Consider the following 19,622-nt stretch of genomic DNA (forward strand, 5'->3'; position numbering starts at 1 on the left):
CAAAATGTTAATAAAATCTTTTTTTTAAATGGCTCATGGTTGTCATCTATACCAGGGCTTCTTAAACTTTTTCCACTCGTGACCTCTTTTAGCCCGAGAAATTTTTACGTGATCCCGGGTGTATAGGTATATGAAATAAGTATACAAAGAAATTTATTTTAAAACATTTCTTTGGTATACATATAATGTTACCATTTTACCAAATTTATCGCAACCCCCACATTCAGTTATGTGATCCACAGTTTAAGAAGCTTTGATCTATACTAACCAAAGATTATTGACCAAAATTCCAATTATTAATTTGAAATATCAGGTGTTAAATATTTAAAATTCAATCAGACTTTAATTAGAGGAATTCTAAATTTTTCTTTGGGCACATCTGAGATGAAAGTAATTCCAGTCTCAGAACCCACTCTGTCTCCCCCATTCTGATATCGTCCTTGCAACTAATAGCCTTTCTGCTTCGGCTTACAGAAGCTTCTTTACAACCTTTAAAAGAACCTCCTGAACAGGTATGGATGTATGGAACTCCTTATGTTAATGGTAAAGCTAGGTGTTAAGGAAATTTTCTGACTATCCATCACCATAAATATGAGTTTGTTTCCATCAAAACAGTGGGTCATGTACTTCTTGCACTGATGATTCTCTCTATGTAGAGAAATACACATGTAGAGTTTACAGCTTTTTGATTTTTTCTTTCTCTACAAATGTGTAGTAATTACTCACTTTTAAAAGAAATGCTTACCGTATATACCCGTGTATAAGCCGACCCGCGTATAAGCCGAGGTGCCTAATTTCTCTCCAAAAATGGGGAAAAATTAGGCACCCGCGTATAAGCCGAGGGTCGGCTTATAACTCCTCCCCCCCCCCCGCAGGCTTACCTGACCGGCTCCTGGCGGCGAAAAGCGGCGCGGGCCCTGTGGGGGCGGCTTTCCTGCAGCTGCTGGAGGCCGCCCCCAGGCCGCTCCGGGCGGCGGAAAGCGGCACGGGCCCGGCAGCCTCCCAGGCAGGCCCCGCTGGCCGCTCCCAGGAGAGCGGGCCGCCGCCGCCGGCGGTAGGGGGGGGCGGCGGGGGCGGCGGGGAGTCCTGCCTGCTCCCAGGCAGGCCCCGCTGGCTGCTCCCAGGCCGCAGGAAGGCGAGCGGGGAGGCGGCGGCGGGGGGGCGGCGGCGGGGGGGCGGCGGTGAGGCCTGCCTGCTCCCAGGCAGGCCCCGCTGGCCACTCCCAGGCCGCTCCCAGGCGAGCGGGCCGGCGGCGGAGGCGGCGGGGGCGGCGGCGAGGCCTGCCTGGGAGCAGGCAGGCCCCGCTGGTCGCTCCCAGGCCGCGGGAAGGCGAACGGGCCGGCAGCGAAGGATGGCGGCAGTGGTAAGTTTCCCTCTTCCCTCCTCCCTCCTCTCCCCTACCCTACCCTACCGTATTGACCCACGTATAAGCCGAGTTGGCTTTTTTCAGCCCTTTTTTTGGGTTGAAAAACTCGGCTTATACGCGAGTATATACGGTAGATCTTTCCAAAAGACAAGGCTGATAGTGACTGGGAAGAACAGTATGTTTCCATAAGATGAAAATGGAGGTTCACATTGTTTGTTTATGAAGTATATAATGTGCTTGGTACTACAGTAATTTTATCAAACTCAAAGGTAGGAAAAATAAACTTGAAAGGTAGAAACAAGTTCCTAATCAAGAGAAAGTATATTTAGACAGGAACAGCCTAATACAGTCCCAATACGTAGTACAACCAATGTTTTTGGATATCAAGTTATACTTCACATAACAATCACTGAACTCTCTAAGAATGTATTATCATTAAACACATTCCAGCAATTCAGTTAAATAAAAAAATCTTGAAAATGGTAGAAATGACATCATCTAATGAAAACGTAGGTGTTCCTCAGCAGTAATGTAATCCAAATTCCTTTAGTAGTTGTTCCGGTCACAGACTTTATTTCTTGTGTTTTGGTCCTGAAGGGATGGAGAAATGTCTATTTATGAAAGCCCATAGTGCCATGACTTTCATCCACATTTTAATAGCTACATTCCTTATTGTGTGAGCACCTAGCATGGATCAGAAAGATTATCAATGAATCATCATTCAGTGAAAAGATGCCTAGATTGTATCCAAAGGATGGAAATAACAGTCACCTTTATAGCATATGCACATTTAGATGCCATGGAGTTCTCCTGTAGAGCTTTTGCCTTGATTGCAGTAGCATGGATACAGCTAAAAAGCTGGATGGTGGATATTGTCTCCCAGTCCAATACAGCATCCTTCCCTTTCCTTGGGGGAAAGCTTTTTGGTGAGAATCTACCCTCATATTTGCTGAATAAATGCATGCTCCAGTCAAGCCAAAGATAAAATTTCTAGACATCCACAATGACTGTGCCCTCAAACAGCTGGTGAGAGAACCAGGGTTCCTGGGGGGATACAGGAAATTACAGGCCAGTTAGCTTAACGTCTGTTCCAGGTAAATTGATGGAAAACATTAAAGATACAATTGTCAAGCATTTAGAAGGGCAAGCCCTGCTGAGCAAAACCCAACATGGCTTCTGCAAAGTTAGGTCTTGTCTCACTAACTTTTTTGAGTTTTTTTAAAGTGTCAGTAAGCATGTGGACGGAAATGAGCCTGTGGACATTGTGTATTTGGATTTCCTAAAGGTTTTTGACAAAGTCCCCCACCAAAGACTGCTAAGCAAACTTCATAGTCATGGGATAAGAGGACAAGCCCTCTTATGAATTGGGAGCTGGCTAGAAAACAGGAAGCAGAGAGTTGGAATCAGTGGTCAGTTCTCCCAATGGAGTGATGTGAGTAGTGGGGTCCCTCAGGGATCTGTGTTGGGACCAGGGCTATTCAACCTGTTCATCAGTGACCTGAATCTGGGGGTGAACATTGAGTTTGTAGATGACACCAAATTATTTAGGGTGATTAAAACAAAAACAGATTATGAAGAGTTCCAAAAGGATCTCTCCAAACTGGAGGAATGGGCATTAAAATGGCAAATGAGATTCAGTGTGAGCAAGCATAAAGTGATGCATATTAGGGCAAAAAATCTCAGCTTGAAATATACATTGATGGGGTCTGCAATGGCAGTGACAGATCAAGAGAGGGATCTTGGAGTGGTAGTGGATAGCTCAATGAAAACATCAACCTAATGTGCGGCTGCTGTGAAAAAGGCTGGCCATAATGTATTCTCACAGAATGCCAAACGTGACAGATTTTTTTACTCCAAATGCTGAGAAATGGAATGTATAGATGCACAGATGGCCCCCTGACTGCTGGGTCTACTTCATGCCTCCCACTCCCAATTACAGTGATTTCCAGTTATTGAAGAAGAGTTGGTTTTATATGCCGACTTTCTCTACCACTTAAGGAAGAATCAAACCGGCTTACAATCACCTTCCCTTCCCCTCCCCACAACGTACACCCTGTGAGGTAGGTGTGGCTGAGAGAGCTCTAAGAGAGCTGTGACTAGCTCAAGGACGTTTTTTTCCTGTTTGTCTTCTGCCAGAGGGTAAAGATTTTTTGTTTTGTTTGAATCATTCCCTCACCAACTCTCATTAGCCCTCCTCCCTTTTTGTGTCGGTCAACATAATCCTTTGCAGAGTTACTCCAGTCTAAACCTGTTGAAATGAATGGGCGTAGACTAGAGTAACTCTCCTTAGGATTGCATTGCATGTGTCTGTGTACTTCATTTAATTTTTTTTTGGGGGGGAGAGGTATTTTAAATGTTGCTTGAAATGTTTGCTTCCTTTTTTTGTTTACATTATTTATAGTCCACCTTTCTCACTGAGATTTGAAGTGGATTAGACTGTGAATTGGGTGGGAAGGTGGCATAGAAATGTTTTAAATAAATAAATATTGGCTGTGCTTGTAATTTTTCTTATAGAAAATGAAGATATTAATAATTTTAAATTCCATAAATGTATCACATAGTACAATTTTATATGCTGACTAAATTATAAATTATGCATTTTATGCTGTTCGGGGGTACAATAAGTTTAGGTTTGTAGGAAGGTAAGTAAGGCATATATTTCAAATTCCCCCCCCACGTTTCCATGTTTTTCCAGAAGAAAAGAAGGGGGAAAGTCTCTTCCCCCCCTCTCCATGGCTTTAAAATTTCTGGAAATTTTACATCTTTGCCCACAAGTGATACTACTAGAATTGTTCTCCTTCAACTGAGATTATTGATCAATTTAATCAGTCTTGCTGCCCAGCAGTTCAGAACTTTGATCCTTGATAAGGTCAGGTGTCTGACATGGGACCACACTCTATAATTGATACAGTGGGCTCAGTTGGAAAAGAACACGTGTCCTTGGATGGTCTCATGCTTCTGGGGTAGTCCTTGTTCTGCATCGAAAGAAGCTTCTTCAGTTTAAGGCGGGGGCTCAGCTTTTCTAACACAAGGAGCTGCTTTTTTAGTTTTGCAGCTTCCTTTATGTTTAGCAAATGAACACCACCCAGCATTTCTTGGTCATTGGAAAAAATTAGCTCATTCCTCATCTACCATTATGTCAAGGGTCTACCTTTTGAATTTCTTTTGACTGTGCAGTGTGTTTCTGTCATTAGCCCAGACTGGTTCACAATATGGAACCATCTATGCTGGAGTGTACTGTGACTTCAAGTTACATTTTGTGATGCATATTTATTCCTGCGTGGCCCTTCATGTATTATTTAATTCCCATAGTATTTGTAGAGGCATTTGCTCAACTATAAAAATTGCCACTGTAACAGTGAAGTGTCCACAACTGTATTATAGTGCCCTTTATGGGAACAAACATTGCCATCTGGCTACTGTGTTCTTGAGCAGTAAAGGGAAAAGTGGGCAGGGAGATGATATTACAGCCCATTAGAATTCTCTCTCTTCCGCAGAGTATCCTGTTGCACATTTGACCCACATTATGTGTGTCCTTGGTTCTGGGCAGATGGGATAGATTGATGATATTATTAGTATTATCAGCTACCACACTGCCCAACAAGCTTCCTAACAGACTTGATGGATGTAAACTCAGTCATGATGCTCAAAAAGTTATTGCTGCAAGGGTTTTTAATTTCCATACTGAGGCCATTTCCCTACTAAGTACAGATCACGCATTCAAGGATGCCATACAGCTGTGGTTCTGTTCCATTTTGTATCTGGTCCTATCCATGTTGCAGGTCTTACTCAATCTGATGTTTTATTCTAAACTGCTAATGCATCATCTATGGGTTGTGGATTCCTGATGTTGTGGACAAATCCCTCTCTGGGTAAAATTGGGATTGTTGTGACTACTAACCTTGTCAAGAAGAAGAAGAATAGTTGGTTTTCACACCCCACTTTTTCTCTACCGTAAGTCTCAAAGCAGCTTACAGTCGCCTTCCCCTCCACACACACCAGGCACCTTGTGAGGTAGGTGGGGCTGAGAGAGTTTTGAGAGAACTGTGACTAGCCCACGGTCACCCAGCAGGCTTCATGTGGAGGAGCAGGTAATCAGACCTGATTCTCTAGTTTAGAGTCCGCCCCTCTTAACCACTTTGTCACACTGGCTCTCGAATTGTGAGCCTGTTAACAGAGGCCACCCTCAGAGGTTTATAGGTCAAAATAGTTTCTATATAGTTTCGTGGGATTCACTGATCTGGCCTGCTGCCCCAACAAAACCTTAATCAGCTCCTATAATAAGAAGTCTTTCTAGGGGGTTGACATGTACATGACCTCCCCCAGCTGCCAGAATTCAGTCTTCCCCATACCTTAAAGAAGGATGGAGGGCAATGAAGCAGCAGGCATCACAGGTTGAAGAAAACTCTTAGTGAATCCAATCAAGAATGCCTAAAAACTCTCCAGGATCAGAGGAGCATGCCTACTATATTAGGTGCTTCCTAGAGGCACCTGGTTAGCTAATGTGTGAATGCCTACTATATTAGGTGCTTTGGAAAACAGGCAGGATGGTGCCTTGGTCTGATCCAGCAGGGCTTTTCATATGTTCTTATGGAGGGAAAACAGTGGCCTGCTGTATTTATTCAGTGCTTCCTTGAGAGAAAGTGCTGTTCCAGTTTCAAAAAGACAGTAGTGAGCCAATTGCTTTTTAATAAAGTGTTTATTTGATCCCTGTAACTCTTAATCCCTGTAAATTGGGCAACTAAAGCTCTCCTATTTATGGTCAGGGTGATAAAGCATACTGTTGCTGGGCAGCTCTTGGTACTCCTGGATTTAATGAATCTGTTATATCACTTTGGCTTCTGATCAGCATACAGGACTGAAATTGCCTTGATCCCCCTAGTTGATGACTGTTGCTCTGAGAGAGGGAGTGTGTCCCTGCCTGCATCTCATTCACAGTCATTACCAAGATATGGTTCTGGGTTGGAATTAGGGAGTATTGCTTTGCAGTAGCTCTGTTCTGCTCTGACAAGCTTGATTGGCAGATTCTAGAAGTTGGAACTGGGTGGGGAGAGGATTGTTCTTCTCCATGCGAGCATTCATATGGAATTCTAGAAAGACATATTCTGTCTCCCATGCTTTCAAGCATGTAGATGAAATAACTGGGGAAAATGATCTGTTTGATTGAGTTATGTTTATTCTCTTCCACGTGAATGAGGTGTAGTGATGTTCTTCTTGGCTGGTTAGGATTATATCATAGAACCATAGAGTTGGAGGGGGCCATACAAGCCATCTAGTCCAACCCCCTGCTTAGTGAAGGATCAGCCTAGAGCATCCCTGACAAAAAGATGATATAAAGATGAACAGGTTGAAATTCAATGTAGGCAAAACAGAGTTATTTGTGGTGGGTGGACATAAAGTCACAGATGTGGCAGAATTGCCTGCCTGGGGTGGGGCTGCACCCCGTCAGAAAGAACAAGTTTGCAGCCTAGCAGTGGACCAGTGGCTCCTCTTAGCTTGTCAGGTGGAAGCTGTGGTCAGAAATTTGTTCTGTCAGCCGTGACTGATGGGCCATCTGCATCCCCTCTAATTAAAAACAACAACCTTGCCACTGTTTTGCATTCTCTTGTTCTCAACCACATTGTATGCAGGTCTGCCTATCCAGGTGGTTTGGAAGCTTCAGTTGGGATGTCAGCCCCTGGGAGCATGTAATATTACTACTATAGGATCTCCATTGATTACTTATTTGTTTCCAGGCTGACTTCATAGCTTGCAACTCGCATGCCAGGGACCCCCTTGTTCTGTGCAAACTATCTGTCATAAAATATTTTAGATATTTTCCCCTTATAGGTCTGCTGAGGGGCATGGTAAGTAACCACATCAGCACCATCTGGCTTTAAGAAGGTACTCTGCTAGCAAGAGTACCTCCCTTACAAGCCAATGAACCTATGTGACAACAACATTTGATTGTTCGAGAAGCTGCACAGACTGTGCTGCTGCATCTTTCAGCAAAAAGCCGTGCTGCTGAATTGGCTTCTAAAGTGGTAGAAATGCAGTTTTATTGTCTTGTTTCTCTTTATGCCACATTGTTCTTCGTTTGTCCTTTTGAAAGTCAAACTGCTGTCAATTCTAGGAGTTTACACTAGAACTTTACTGCAGTGTTGTAGATGTTTAGCCAAAAATTAATAAGCAACAAAAAAAAGCTCAGAATTGTTATGTGCATCAAAAGCTGTGTTTGTGCAGTGTACTACTTGGAGAGGGGCAGATAGTCTCACTGGAACATTAAAACCCAACAAATATGGCGATGGGAGTCAGAGATTTAAATACCTTTGTTGGCCTGTTCAGTAAGTCTGTTCTCTCCATTGCTGCATTATTTTAGTCATTCTTCCAGCCTTAAATTATGTCTGCCTTCCCCAGACAAGCCGAAATTTTTCCTGTCTGTTTCTTTGGTTATTTCTAGCGTAGATTAGTTTTTGTAGTTGGGATGCTTCAATGTGGGGCAAATGTGAATTTTTATGAAATGTGGGGGAGGACCACCCTCCTCACCAACTATAACAGTGGAAATTGAGTGAAACTCAAGCCAAAATAGTATGGGAAGGAAATCACAGTACCAGAAACTGGGCAATCTTCTCAGATGGGAAATGCATGGCTTATTTAGTTACTGTTACTTCATAACTTTGGAGTTTTTGAAGTGCAGAAAGCCACGTTGGACTTATCCCAAGAAAACTTAAAAATTATCTAAGTCACCTTTGGGTCATATCGAAGGGTTGCCAAGGATGAAATGAAAATATCAGAGCAATTGGACTACGACTGTGTCACGCAGTCTTTTGATTTTTGTGCAGAGCAGTGTTGTCGGTGCTGGATTTTACAGTAGCTCTTCAGCAAGGTCTTGCACAAACAGATCTGCACTTAGTAAAACTTCTGTTCGGCAAACACTTGGCAAAATCCAACCCAATGCCTATCTGAAAATACAGTTTTATTATTTATTTGGGCATATCCAACCATCAGGGGACTTCACAGAGAGGGGCTGTCCGACTGCAGCCTACTTCTTCTAAATCATGTTCCTGGGAGTTAGTGGATCCTCAGGAACAGTGCAGAGAAAAGCAGGGCTGTGCAGTGGGAGGGGGACTCAGCAGAAATGACCACTCCCTCTTCTGCAAACAGAAATGCCATTCTGTTAGAGGAACTGTGTGGCTGGATTTATACATTTATTTAAAGTAGGTGCCACTTCTCCTGAGACTTGCTTGAGGTGGCTGACTAAGTAAATACAATAATATCATAAATCCAAAACCATGAGAATTACCAATATTGAAAACAAGACAGCAGCCTAAAATGGTATACATGAAATGGCCTTCAGGCTAGAAGCAGACTATAAAAGCAGCTTAAAATGATGAAACCCTTCATTTAAAAATACGGCCTGGGTTTAAAAAAAATGTTTTGGCCTATAGTTAATATATTGCTCTCTTTTTTTCTAAAAGTTTTTAAAGCTGCTTTGAGTCCTGCTTTATAAAAGAAAAGGGGGGGATAGGAAAAAAATTATGTAAATCCAAATACATTTTAACCATTTCAAACCTTTGCTGCATAGTCTTGTAGGTCCACCTTCCCTCACACCAACAATGACTTTTGCTTTCCTTTTCCTATAATGCTGCTCTCATTGGCCAGTCCCATACTGTGCTGCGGCAGCATTATCTTCCATTGTAATAATCCCCTCCCTATCACTGATACGCATTTCCTCCTCTATGTATTCAGAGAGTGAAATACCTGCTTTTATTAACCTTGGCTTGGTCTTATGGCTTTAGATCATGATAGGGCTAAAATACATGGTTGACACAGAAACTTTATGAGTTAAAATACTGCCACAAAACAAAAGACAGAGTGGTAGGTTCACAGGGAACTTTGGAAATTGAAGTTCCGGAACCCTTAGCTGCTGTGTTAAAAGTAGAAAAGAAAACTACATTTACCATGTAAGGGACTTCCCTCAGTCACCTTGTAAATGTAAGGAGGATGCTCCCTGGGTTCTCAAGACAGGGTTCAGAAACCAGCCAGCAGCTCCTGCCATATAGTCTAGATTTTTTTCTAATGGGATGTTTTGAATTTGGCTATGATTTGATTTGGCCTGTTTGATTTGACTATTAATTTGGCTATGATAATGCCCTAACCTAGATAGGCCAGGCTAGCCCAGTCTCGTCAAATCTTGGAAGCTAAGCAGGGTCAGTCTTGGCTAGTATTTGCATGTGAGACCACCAAGGAATACCAGTGACTTGGAGGCAGGCAATGACAAACCACCCCTGAACATCTTTTGCCTTGAAAACCTATGGAGTCACCATAAGTCAGCTGTGACCTGACGGGGGAAAAAAAGAAAGAAAAAGATGATTAGCTAATATGTATCTTTCCAAAATTCTGAATGAGATCTGAGCTGTTCAGTGTTCTCTGTACACTGTCCAAATGCTCCCCTTTTAAAGGCATCATGCTGAGGTTACAGTTAAAAATAGTCAGATAATTGAGTCTTGAACAAATTTCCACTTTAAGAAAGGCCTATTGCTAGCAGAGTTGTTATAGCTGCTGGCTGTGTGACACCGTAATTCACGGTTCATTGATCTTGCTTGCACAGAGCTGTGGTGTAGGGTCAGAAGTTTCGCCAGCTATCACAACAGGTTAGGATTTCATACCCTAGATATCTGACACTGGGTGGAAATATGGCAGAAAAGTGACAGACTTCCTGCCTGTTTTCTCAGATTTGCCAGTTTACAAATGGTAGCACAGTACCCCTGAGAGAAGTTGCTATTGTTAACAGCTGGAAAAGAGTTGGGAAGTGAGCTGTAACTGAGCCTGTTTAAAAATAGCATGAACAAATACTTGAGAAAAATATATGACTGTTTAGGATATTTAACACATTTAGCTTGATCCATAGGCCACTTGAACTAAAATTTTGAGATTTAAATTAAATCCAGACATAAATTGTTATAGACAGTGGGCTGTCTGCAAATATAATATGATTGTAGTTTAGCCTTTTTCTTACCTGATGCCAATTACTCTCTTGAAACTTCCTTTTGTAAATATATTGGGAGGGGGGAGGCACACATTCAACCTAATTTTAATGAAATGTTAGTGGTTTTGCAGTTAAGTGGTGTTTGAGAACCAGCATGGTATAGTGGTTAAGAGCGGTGGACTATAATCTGGAGAATAAGTTTTGATTCCCCGCTCCTCCACCTGAAGCCTACTTGGTGACCTTGGGCCAGTCACAGTTCTCTCCGAACTCTCAGCTCCACTTACTTCACAAAGTGTCTGTTATGGGGAGAGGAAGGGCAGGCAATTGTAAGTTGGCTTGAGACTCCTTACAGGTAGAGAAAATTGGGGTTGCATTACATTTCAAATAAGGATTGTGTTTCAATTTCAAATAAGGTCATATTTGGCCATTCTTTTATAATTTCCCCAAGTGTTCCATTAAGAAGCTGCAGGTACAGCATTTCCTGAGCCAGTTGGGCCTGTATCCTACTCTGCAAAACAAAGTTCGAATCTTTCCTCTGACAGATGAGCCAGTTAAGTTAGAGGAAGTCCCCTTAGGCTAAACTCTAAGGTAGGATACCACCCTCTGTTGCAGACCTGGAAGTCACTATTCAACAAAAGAACATTAGAGGGAGACACTGGCATAAAACTGTGAATTGGATTTCATTAATAACCCCCTCCCCAGCTTGAACTGGAACTTGGGATTTCTTACACACTATAGGTTTTATGTACCTTAGCAGAACCTGGGATTCCCTGGGATTACAGCTGTTAACTAGTTTAGCATAGCTAGTGAATGGTCACTGTGTTTTATGGGAAATGTACATAATTACATTTCACCCTGTTCTCCCTGCATTTCCTGCCCCCCTTGACCTTGCTGTTTGTTTGTTTTTTCATACTCCCTACATAATATGACAGCCTAGTGAGGATTCATTCATGTTGTCTGATGTGGGCTCCAGTCCATGGAAGCTTGTGCTGTAATACAATTTTGTTAGTCACAAGAGACCTGTTTGTTTAATTATAGCATGTGTGGAGCAAACAAAAGATCTAAATTACATGCAAAATGCACCTTTCAAATTATTTTGAATGTTTGGAGTGCATTTTACAGGGATACTAAATAAAACTAAAATAGTATTTCTGTCTGATCCTGTTGATTATATTCATACTAATTTGCATATTTTAATGCTCACTGTTATTTAAGGTATTTTGAAATACGGAGCTCTCTGAAACAATTTTTAATCTTAATTTTTAAACAGGGAGAAAGAACAAACACAAGAAGAGGAACATTTGATGGAAGAAAAGAAAAAGAAAAAGCAGGAAGAAAAGAAAAAGAAGGAAGGTGCTCAGAAAAAGGTTTGTCTAGATTATTCTTGTTGCAGGGTTAATATTTTGGGTAACTATTATTGTGAATTTTAGGAACTATTTTGATTTGGTGTTGTAAATAATCCCATAGATTAAGCAATGTTTGGAAAAGGTATCAAACAGTATGCACAAGTTTGGTTCTGTTAGCCTTTTCTTGCCATGATTAATCACTAACAGTGTGATCAGCAAATCAATGGGTCTGAGAAAGGTTTCCCCCCCGATAGACTCATTTGCGGGTTGGGGCCCAAAATTATAGCCTAGCGTAACTAGGGTAATAGTTGGGCAGTACAAGAAAGGCCTAGAAGCACATGATGCTGGGAACATTTCTTAAATTCTGTGCTCAGCTGGTAATTTAAATGTACTAGCCAAGCTTCCTTTTCAGCCAAGGAAGAAGAAGAACATGCCATCGAGTCGCAGCCGACTCATGGCAACCCCTTCCACAAGTCATTCCAGGCATGAGATATGCAGAGGTGGTTTGCCGTTGACTTCTTCCACATAGCAACCCCAGTCTTCCATGGCCAACCCTGCTCAGCTCCCAGGCCCTGAAAAGATTGGGGGCAAACTGGGCTATTCAGGCAGCGAAAAAAAGTTGCTATGAATTTTATTGTAAAATGTGTATCCTCCCTTTCCATTAAGCTCATAGTTAATTATTACAGCAACTCAAGTGTGTTTGTATAGGCTTATATAATTTTCTGTTCTTTTCGTTTTCAAAGACAGGTTTGTATCTGCTCTGCTTTTCATGTGAAAGTTCAGGAATCTCTAATTGTGAACCTTCTTATACCACATTTGTTTGACATGTCAGTGCATCTAACTATAATCTAACTCTAGAAACACTTACTGATTCAGAGTGGACAGCTCTGTCCAGTTACAAAAAATGAATGTTTTCTTGCTATTTTCGTTAGGGTTGTTAGTCTAGATTTAGAAATGGTTTCTGAATTTCAAAAGGTTGCACAGATGGGAGAATTTTGTCTCCTGCTGCTTTGTCCAGATTTGCCCAAGTGCTGGTGTGATAGGAGAAGCAGCACCTGGAAGAATTCTTCTTTCTGTGTAACCCTAAAGTTTCAGGAGCCCCCTAAACATCTGTACTGGCAAACCCAAACAACACTTTGCCTTCTCAGTATAATTAAATAGAAAAACAGTTCCTAATAGCTGGTACCTCCATTCATGAATTAGTAAAATGTGTTGACCAGGATAAAAGAGGATGTACACGTTGACCAGGATGTACACGTTTAAACATCTTCCATTGCCAATAGTGAAGAGACTCACTCATGAACTGTGCCCTGATCAAATGTCCTGTTCAGATTTTTTTCTGAGTAGTCTGGTATTTCCATTATTCTACCGTTATATGTGTTGGGGGAGGGGAACCTACTCTTGGGATAAATGAGAGGTGGTCCGTGACCATCAGTACCTTCCTGTGACTGCCTGCAGAATCCAGCACATTTTGCAGGACCAGCACCATCATCATTTATAGGCAAGATATGGTTCATTGTCAGGGCTGTAGGCTTCTTTAAAAAACCCTGCTACTGACCACTTTTTGTTTTTTTATCTTTTAGGCTGCTGAACAAAAAACCAAAGGTAATGTAATATTTGATTCCTTGTAAAATGGTAATTGTTTGCATCAATTTGAAATTGAATTTTTAATGTGGACTGCAGACTTATCATTAGATGGGAAAATGTTCCATGGTGTGTGTAGGTTCACAGTTTTATGTTGTAGTAAATAAGCCTCTTTAGATGGCACAGAGTTGATTTTCTTGCACCACCTAAGGTTTCTGTGTCCCCTTGCTCCCCAGGCTGTTGTGAGATTGTTTTGACTGAGCTGAAGGATTTACACTTAGCTTAGGTGACACAGAGCAGGACGGTGTGCTCCTCCTCCATCCCATCACCCTTCCATGGTTTGAGATAATTGATGCTTTTGTGACATCCAAATCAGGTAAACTTTAGTTATTGCTAATTATACTTTGCTTTCAAACAAGGAATTGAACCCCTGGCTTTGAAGTGGGGTTCAGTCCCTCATTTGGAGGGAAACTATGACTAATACTAACCGCAGTTTGCCAGGTTCAAAGGCATGACAGACTATGGTTATGCGAAGCCATGGAAGGGAGGGGAAAGGAATGTGGAAATGTGAGTTGGTATGCCCAATCACAAAACCATGGGATTGAATCCAGACTAAAGAACATAAGAAGGGCCATGCTGGATCAAACCAAGGTCCATCAGGTCCAGCAGTCTATTCACACAGTAGCCAACCAGGTGCCTCCAGGAAGCCCACAAGTGTCTCCAGGAAGTCCTGCCTGTGTTCCAACATACCTAATATAATAGGCATGCCCATCCTGGAGAGAATAGGTATGCATCATGACTAGTTTCCATTTTTACTAGTAGCCATGAATACCCCTCTCCTGCATGAACATGTCCACTCCCCTCTTAAAGCTTCCCTTTCAATTTGATTTGTATTTTGTTTTAAATAAATCATACAACACACTTTCAACAAGAGTATAAAAATAGTTACATCCAAGAAGAGCAGTTAAAAAAACCAATAGCTATGACACTAATTTATTACCAGAAAACAAAAGAAGGTTGCCAACTTTTTTAAAAGCAAGGTGTTTTCTGCCTACCATCTCTTAAACAGGCCAATTCTGTTAAACGAGAGAGCTTAACCAGACACCAGACTTTTTGAAACCACCACTGAGAGAAGGGTTGGGTAATTCCTCCCAATCCCCTGTTCTTGCTGCAGACCCCTGGTTTGCCTCTTATGCTGTTCCTGAGGGTCCACGTCCCCCATTAGTTACATTTTGGGGAGATGGGGGGTGGATGAGGCAGAAACGTTATGCTCTACTGACAGAAGTGACCTGCATGAACAGAGGAGTTAGTGATCCATGGGTATGAGGATTGCAGATCTCCCTCCCCACAGTTCTTTCAAACTCTGGGATGATACCTGGGGTTGTGGGCTGAGATTACTAGAACAATGTAGAAGTACTCTGTGGGCCTTTAGTAAATGCATATTATATAACTTTATGCTATTTATTGTTTCTGTTTTCAGTTTGTTACCTAATAATCTCAAACACTACATTTACTTTTGTATAGTGTGTTACGCTGATGCTTTCAGAAAGTTTGTGACTGTGACCTCGACCCCAGCATACTTTACTGCATGCTTTTATACAGTGAAACTCATAAGCCATTTTGTTGGCCAGTAACACACTCAGACAAGCTCTTTGGAAACTTTTCAATCATTTTGGGATTTCACTGCTTTAATAATCATCTGCAAACATGGCTTCATCACTGTGCTTAACTCCAGATAATTTATAAACAAATTAAGCCACACAGTCCCAGCAGGGAATCTTAGGAGACTTCATTGTTTACTATTAACTATACACACTCATGTAGAAAGAAAGAGAGAGAAAACAAGATGCTTGAGAGATCTAGTGCTTTGCACATGTTGCTGACAAAATAAGTGGTAAATGTTAATGTCTACACCACCTGCATGTATTTCTGCCCCATTATCTTGCCTAAGTACAATGTACCAAAATGCCTATCTTCATGTGAACCCACCTGGTGATTTCTCTCTGGGGGAGAGGCCCTGCTCAAGATCCTTCTCATCCAGGGCTTGTGTTGGCATCTAGATTAAACTAGTAAACATTTTTTCTTATTTGCAAGATTTCTTTCGTTTTTCTATTCATTTTTTAGTTGGATATAATAAACCTGTAAAATATTGTCACATTATTAATAATAAATTTGGTACAGGTCCTGAGCGGGGCATTGTTCTTTTTAGCATGGTGCCAAAATAGGAGCTTCTCTCTTGGAAACCATTCATGCAAGATGAACTGTTTAGAATCAGATTAAAAAGCAGTTGAAATATTTTTTTATCTCTTGTATTTTCACATTCACTCTCCTCAAACCTTTTGCTTGTTTTTCCTTTAGCCTAATTGTGCATCTGGGAGAATGTCAGGCTGCTGTCTACAGTTTTACTCTGTGTCAGTGCCCTTGACCACTTTGGTCTTAAAAGAAATATGTTAACGAAGCAATGAAAGATATGTAGCTTTTATGGAAATCTTTTCCAGAATCCTGAAAATCATTAGTTTATTTTTGGGTAATTTGGTGTGTGGGCGGGTGATAAAGAATTGAATCCCCCCCCCCCTGACTGTTAAGGATCAGTTGTTGATGGTATCTTCTTCCTGGGATTTGTATAAATAATGTTACGAAGTTTTACAATTTTGATCACACTCAACTCATTTTACTACTTGTAATTTGTTCTGGGGAGCAAGTATCTGTATCACTACTTGTGGGTAGTTCTCTGTATTGAATTCCTTGATATTTCAGTGTTAACAGGGCTTAGTATTCAATTCCGTGATCCCGTAGTAATATGACAACAGAAAAGAGAAAGAAGCGAACGACCATATGTTTCTACTTAAATTTTATATTAGTAATTTGGTAACTTAATGGGGTGTACTATTCGTGGATACTATCTGTAAGGATTCTAAGAAAGCCATCCCATTATACTTTGAATGACACTGAAGTACAGACTAGACATAATGCAATGCTTCCTCAACTTTGTTGCAGAGCTGTGATGCAAGGTTAAACTAGGCACAAGATTTCTCTGTTAGGAAGGAACTGAACATTTAGAATGTAAACTGTGCAATGCTGGATTCAAGAGTGGTCTTCATTTGAACCCTATCATTTGTGCAAGCAAGGGATCTCAAATCCAGTAAAGACACTCTACAAATGAATTTTTACATTCATTTTACTCATTTAAGATGGTTTATATTACACCTTTTCACTGAACAAAATCAGACTTCAAGGTGGCTAACAATATAAATCAAATAATCAGTAAAACAAAAAACCAAAAGATATAACATTTCAGTGGGCTTATCATGTTGGCTTGTTGTATATATCTGGCCAAGTGGGCTCTATTCTGTAAATTATTCTGCAGGAATAAATTTGTTAATCTTTAAGGTGCCACAAACCACCTGTTTGTTTTTCAGTTTGCTGTCTTTTCAGAATTTAATACGCACAATTTAAACTTTTGTTTATTGACTCTATAATGTCCATTGGGCCATTAGGGAGAGTAACTGGGTAGGAGGAAAATAAAACAGGAATCCAGCGGTACCTTAAAGACAAATCTTATTCCAGCATGAACTTTCATGAATCAGAACTCACTTCATCAGATCAATGAATTGTTCATCCATTCGGCAGAAGTTATATATACTCAGAGCTGCAAACAACAGCAAGATGGGGAGGAGGACAAAAGTTGTAGGCCATAAAGAGAGATTGACACCAGTGCCAAGTGGCATTCCACTACCTTACAAGTGGATATTCCACCTGATCTTGCTGTTGTTTATGAACATTAAGCCCACAGTTTCATGATTTCTGGAACTATATAAGTCACCTGTAAGCTACTCTGATTTTTAAAGGATTCCTTTGTCAGTTGCTGCATTCTTCAGTTTGGAGTTTGTCAGTTTGTGAAAGTATTAAATGAATTTTGTTCTTGGTTTTGGATTTTGCATGGACCAGTATGGCTGTACAACTTTTTCTCCAGTTTGTGAGATTAGTTATTCAAACTTGTTCTGTCTGCCTGTTGACCAGGTATACATCTTATGCATGTTGTCATATGCCTGCATGGAATCCATAATGAAATGTGGGCATATGTATGGGTTCTCTACTTTTATAGAGCAGTGTTTAAGAACTCACACTAACAGTGCATTCCTGAGCTCTTTGGCCAAAAGAGCTCAGGAGGCAAAAAAGGGGCTGCGCTGGTGTAAGTGGGACGGCCGCCGGTGGTCGTCCCACTTACGCCGTGCAGAGCAGCTTGGATGCCGGTGGGAAAGCCCAGATGCTGGTTTCCTGGTGCTGCTGCGGCAGCGCAACCCAGGGATGCCAGCTGGGCCTTCTGCCGGCATCCCACTGGCATAAAAGCCCACTCTGGCATTCCGGGGGCATTCCAGGGGGTGGGGCTGCCTGTAGGCAGCCTCCTGTCTCCTTTTGCCTCGAGTACGCCACCAGGACGAACAGTGTTGCTGCGCCTGCTTTTTAGCAGGCACAGCCTTGCTGTTTTCAACAAGGCGAAAAGCCCCATTTAAAAAACAAAAAGCCTTTAAAAGGCTTTTTTTGAGCTTTCAGCAGCCAGGAAACCTCCCCACCGTCCCCAACTGCCGACAGCTCAAGAATGGGCTGTAAAGGTTAAGTCTAGAAACAGTTGCTTCTGTCCTCTCATTTTTCCAGCTTTTGCATAGACCTCATCTGTGGGGCCTATTCTCTAGAGCAGTTTCTCTGGACAGCTGGCATAGAAATTTTCTAAATAAATAAATACTGCTCACTTCTTGTTCTCAACAGCATTGAGGCACATTTTGTCTGAGATCATTTTGCTTCTCAGTGAGCTTTGTACATACTTTTGCCCTAGTATTTTGGCAGTTCATCAGGTTCTCCACAGTGGTATGGAACAATGCTCTTTGCCTGGTTTCCATTGGTGACCAAGCATTGCCCCTAGAAACCCTAACCAAGGTTGGTGGTGTGGTGATTCAGTGATTCAGATTTGCAGCACATTATTTTAATGTTTTGTTTTCTTACATTCACTAGCATCAGAATATCCTTAATTGCAGATTGTCCTCTGAGTGTGGTCTGTCTGTATTTACCTTTTCCTTGCCCTGAGGGTATCATAGAGAAAGGTGTGAAGTGAACTCTAATTAGGTCTTATAATTGGATAAACTGTAATATGAGCCTATAGCTGCCTTTAGAGGAAATTGCTTTTATATGGAGTTCGCTAGACTGCCATGGTTACCTTTTGAGTAAGGGTGCTTTAGTAATGCACAGAGGCCATCTATTACATCACATGTTCTTGTTTGGGGTGACCCTAAAGTTAGTAAAGTTAAGTGTTTAGTATGGGATCTCTGTTTTAGCATTGCAGTGCCAGAAAAGCTTTATTTTTTAGTCTATGGTTTTTTTCTGAGATATGAGATCAGAAATACTTTTCAAAAACCTGAGTTTTAAATTCACTCATGCAGACTTCACGGGAAGTCAACAAGGTCCATCCTCCAGGCTTGCCTTGGAATTGGACTTGAATATTTAATTTGGAAATTGGTAAAAATAAATAAAATTATGAGCACAATCCCAAGCACTTGGATAGGAGCTGGGAGTTCCACTGTACTCATCAGGACCACCGTGATGGTTCCAGAAGCTCCTTTCCTTCCTAACCCAGTTTGCTGTTGCGGTAGCAGGCAGTGGTGGAGGAAGCTGGCTGGCTTAATAGATAGGGGTTTCACACCACTTTCCTTTCCTGTCTCTGCCCATACCAGCAGATGTGGTTTCAGGTGGTTTTTTAGCAGTGTCTTAGGAGTTATTAAATATTAGACACCCCAAGGACTACTTGGAAATTGCCAAAATGGTGTCCAAAATGGTGTCCTGGGGAAGGAGAGGGAAGCTGGGAGACCCCCCCCCCCCCCGCTTGTTGGTCTCTGCCCCTTTCCTTCACTGTTGCCACTACCTGCCTGCATAGCACAATAAAGTAAGATGAATTTGCCTAGAGGGCAAGAGGTGACTGAAATATACAGTCCAAGCCAGAGAAACATGTAGTGTGCCTTCATAGAGTACCCTCCCATAAGAACATAAGAAAAGCCATGCTGGATCAGACTAAGGCCCATCAAGTCCAGCTGTCTGTTCACACAGTGGCCAATCCCCACCCCCCAACCTGGTAGCAACTCTGACAGCTTCTTGAAGTTTGTCCTTAATCCTTGCTCAGTCAGTATGAAAATATTTGAATCCATGGCTAGCTGAGATAGTCTTCTGTAGTGGTTAAGAGCGGTGGTTTGGAGCAGTGGACTCTGATGTGGAGAACCGGGTTTGATTCCCTGCTCCTCCACATGAGTGGCGGATGCTAATCTGGTGAACTGGATTTGTTTCCCCACTCCTCCACATGAAGCCAGCTGGG

General features: G+C 41.7%; 1 protein-coding gene across 4 annotated transcripts in view; it reads left to right on the plus strand.

Moving 5' to 3' along the window:
* The window catches only part of TNRC6C (trinucleotide repeat containing adaptor 6C), a 141,389-nt gene that overhangs the window by 18,369 nt on the left and 103,398 nt on the right, over positions 1-19,622 (plus strand). For all 4 annotated transcript variants that reach the window (XM_056864829.1, XM_056864831.1, XM_056864832.1 and 1 more), the window contains exons 2-3: positions 11,605-11,701; positions 13,264-13,285. In XM_056864829.1, the coding sequence (XP_056720807.1) occupies positions 11,639-11,701; positions 13,264-13,285 (85 nt within the window). In that variant the 5' untranslated portion in view covers positions 11,605-11,638. The remainder of the gene's footprint in view (positions 1-11,604; positions 11,702-13,263; positions 13,286-19,622) is intronic.

Source organism: Euleptes europaea, chromosome 1, assembly GCF_029931775.1.
Source record: "Euleptes europaea isolate rEulEur1 chromosome 1, rEulEur1.hap1, whole genome shotgun sequence".
NCBI lineage: Eukaryota > Metazoa > Chordata > Lepidosauria > Squamata > Sphaerodactylidae > Euleptes > Euleptes europaea.